Source organism: Stegastes partitus, unplaced genomic scaffold (assembly GCF_000690725.1).
Source record: "Stegastes partitus isolate 25-593 unplaced genomic scaffold, Stegastes_partitus-1.0.2 Scaffold1074, whole genome shotgun sequence".
Classification (NCBI taxonomy): domain Eukaryota; kingdom Metazoa; phylum Chordata; class Actinopteri; family Pomacentridae; genus Stegastes; species Stegastes partitus.
In genome coordinates, this window is record NW_007578805.1 from 277,990 (window position 1) to 281,082 (window position 3,093).

The 3,093-nt window shown below is 37.7% G+C and overlaps 1 protein-coding gene across 1 annotated transcript in view; it reads left to right on the plus strand.

Moving 5' to 3' along the window:
• si:dkey-26c10.5 (early activation antigen CD69) overlaps positions 1-3,093 on the plus strand; it is a 14,410-nt gene that overhangs the window by 6,114 nt on the left and 5,203 nt on the right. The window contains exons 3-4 of the mRNA XM_008295770.1: positions 677-861; positions 951-1,048. Coding sequence (XP_008293992.1) covers positions 677-861; positions 951-1,048 — 283 coding nt within the window. The remainder of the gene's footprint in view (positions 1-676; positions 862-950; positions 1,049-3,093) is intronic.

Sequence of the window (3,093 nt, forward strand, 5' to 3'; positions counted from 1 at the left end):
TAAAGATTTGACCCCTTAAACTTGATTTTATTGCAAATTTAAGAGGTATTTACATACCTATATACATTTTAAGCAGTTTTGACCCTGATTAGTTCCCTAATCTGGGCAGAAAAACACATTTCAGCTGAAAAAACCCCTTAAATCAACTTTATTTTTCCCAAAACACAGCAAACATCGTTCCGTGACTCAGCAGCAGATGTTATAAAGTTAGAAGAGACATAAAGTCGAGCGTGAAGAGAGGAGACGAAAGTACAGCGTGTAAAAATAAAACAGGAACCGAAGATGCACAGAACAGTGAAACGTCTTCTTTGACAGTAACTCACGGAGGTAAAGTCTGAGTGAATCCTGCTCAGCGACGATCAGAGCAGCTGCTGATAAACCACAGAAGCTTGTCGCTGGAGCTGGTGTGTGAATACAGAGATAGCAGAGCTGCTTCAGACGTGAAGGTCAAGCAGCCCGATGATGAAGTTCACAGTGACTTTATAGAGACACAGAGTCTAATCAGCAGCTCAGATGAAGTCCTAGAACCTCCAGAACCTGCACCAACAGACCAGCATTCAGGCAAAATGGGTCAAAGGTACGTAGGTCAAAGCAGAACGATGAAACGAATCGAGTTCACCAAAAGAAAAGAAAAGCTTCGGTGTGACGTGGACTCACTGAGCCTCTGGTTCTGAAGAGCGTCTTCTTTGGCTTCCGTCTCCTCCTGCAGGTCTGGGCTGCCAGCAGTGCGCCACCGGCTGGCTGGCTCTCGGCAGGTCGTGTTTCTACCTGTCCACCTTCAGGCTGAACTGGGCCGAGAGCCAGAGGAACTGCAGCTCCAGAGGAGGAAGCCTGGCCGTGGTCGGCAGCCACGGAGTCCAGGTCCGCTTCGGCTCCGCTGCCTTCATTAGACAACATTCATATATGTGGTCTGCTGGTGTGAAACGTGGTGGTTCTGTGTTCTGTTCCAGAGTTTTCTGACTGAGAAGGGGTTTCTGAAGTACTGGATCGGGCTGAAGAACGAAGGGAGCACGTGGACCTGGGTCAACAACACGGTGCTGCAGAAGAGGTGAAACCTTCTGAACCCTCAGACCTCATGTGTTACATAAAGAACACAACATTCATCTGCACAGCATAGAAAGAATCATAATAAACTTTATTCATGGAGCACTTTACAAAACACACGCTACAAAGTGCTTTCCAATAAAATACATAAAAACTGAAATAAAATAAACACAAATAGAACAAAAAGCTCTAAAAAACAAGTGCTGCACGTTGTGTTGTAGGACAGCCGACGACAAACACGAGCAAAACAATCAAGATGGAAAACAAGATGGACAACAANAGTCCGTTCTGGTCCAGAACACTTAACTCTGCCGCCTGCGTTCAATCAGTAACACGAATTATTAAACATCTGACTTCTTAGCGGCACAAGGTTTTCATCAATCCTGGTTTTTCTAATAACAGCAGATAAAACAGGAATGTACTGAAAAATATGAGCACACTGCCTAAAAAACAGTGAAAAACTGGCAGCAAGGGAGCAAAAAAATACGTTAAAAAGTACAAGATCCTGTAATGTTCAAAACCAGGATAATAAAACTGACAATAAAAGCAAATATCTGCATAAATATACATATACATATATATACATACATATATACATACATACATACATACATATATATGTATGTATGTATATATATAAATCTGAAAACAATTTGTAAAAATATAGATACTTCATGTTATTCGGTTCTGTTTTATTTTTACAGTCAACATGTAAATCTGCACTTTTTTCTGTATTTAAAAAAAGTTTTAACTCTTATTTAATCAACAAAAAAAGCAGTAAAATAGTTTTTTAAAAAAACAAAAAAACCCACAAATGACATGCATTGTTTAGAACCACAAAAATCTGTAAAATAATTTTATATTTAACTGATTTAAAGACAGTTTTAAAAAAAGTGTAATTTTACTGTTAAATGTTGTAAATGAATTATTTTATTTTATTTTTTCTATGATTTTTATTTCTCGGTAATTTTAACAAAATGGGAGGAAAAAATCTGTAAAACAGCATTTTTTTTTCCAAAATTATTTTAAAAAATGATTTACAAACCTCAATACACACCATTTATATTTATCACCACAAATATCTGTAAAATGTGACATTTTCAGCTGATTTAATACAATTCAAATGTAATTTCACCGTTGAAAGTTGTAAATGAACAAATTACCTTAAAAATTTTACTGGATGTTGTCTGTAGTTTAATAAAACTGCAAAACAAAAGGTGAGATGATTCATCTGCTTATTTTTCACTCCTTAGTGTACATCATTATTCTTTTCCAATCATAATATAGAAAATATAAGTAAAGAAATGACATTTTAGCTGATTTAAATGCAGTAAAAATAGTGTAAAACTTTATAAATATGCAGATTTTTGATGTTTTTTACACTTTACGTTGTTTTTTTTAGTTTGTTTTTTACACTTTTCATGTAAATTCATATATTTTAATGTGATTTTATGAGATTTTATTCTTTAAAGACTCCAGGCAGCTTGTTTGCTCCGTTCTTTTCTTAAAATCCTCCCTCTGCTCTTTATTTTCAGTCCAATCTGGATCCACGTCCTGCCCGACCGGAGGAGAACCTCCGGCCCACAGAAGTCATCCGTCTGCTCCAAGCTGCAGCCTGGATCAGTGTCAGCGCGACTTCCCCGACGTCCTGCCTCAGCGTGAGCAAACAAACAAACACCAGACAAACATCCGGAGCCGCCATGTTTGTAGTCCTACTTCTGCTTTTGTTCCCCTTTAATCGGAGGAAGTTGCTTCATGCGCCTCTTTTTAGAGAACGGAAAGTTTTCTTCATGTGAGCGAGAGTTTAATCAGCTTTATTATTTCCTCTTAGATTATTTTTACAATTACCCGAACTGGAGCTCACGACATTTACCGATCGGCCTTAAATTAGCAGAAACACACGTCAGACGTGATCAGAACTAGTCAAAGCCTCCGTGTTCTCCCTCTGAAATGACACCAGTCGTTCATATTTAATGAGATTTAAGGGAATAAAAGATGGATTTTAACACACTTGTTAAGTTTCTCTACAATAAAGAGGTGAAACGTCCT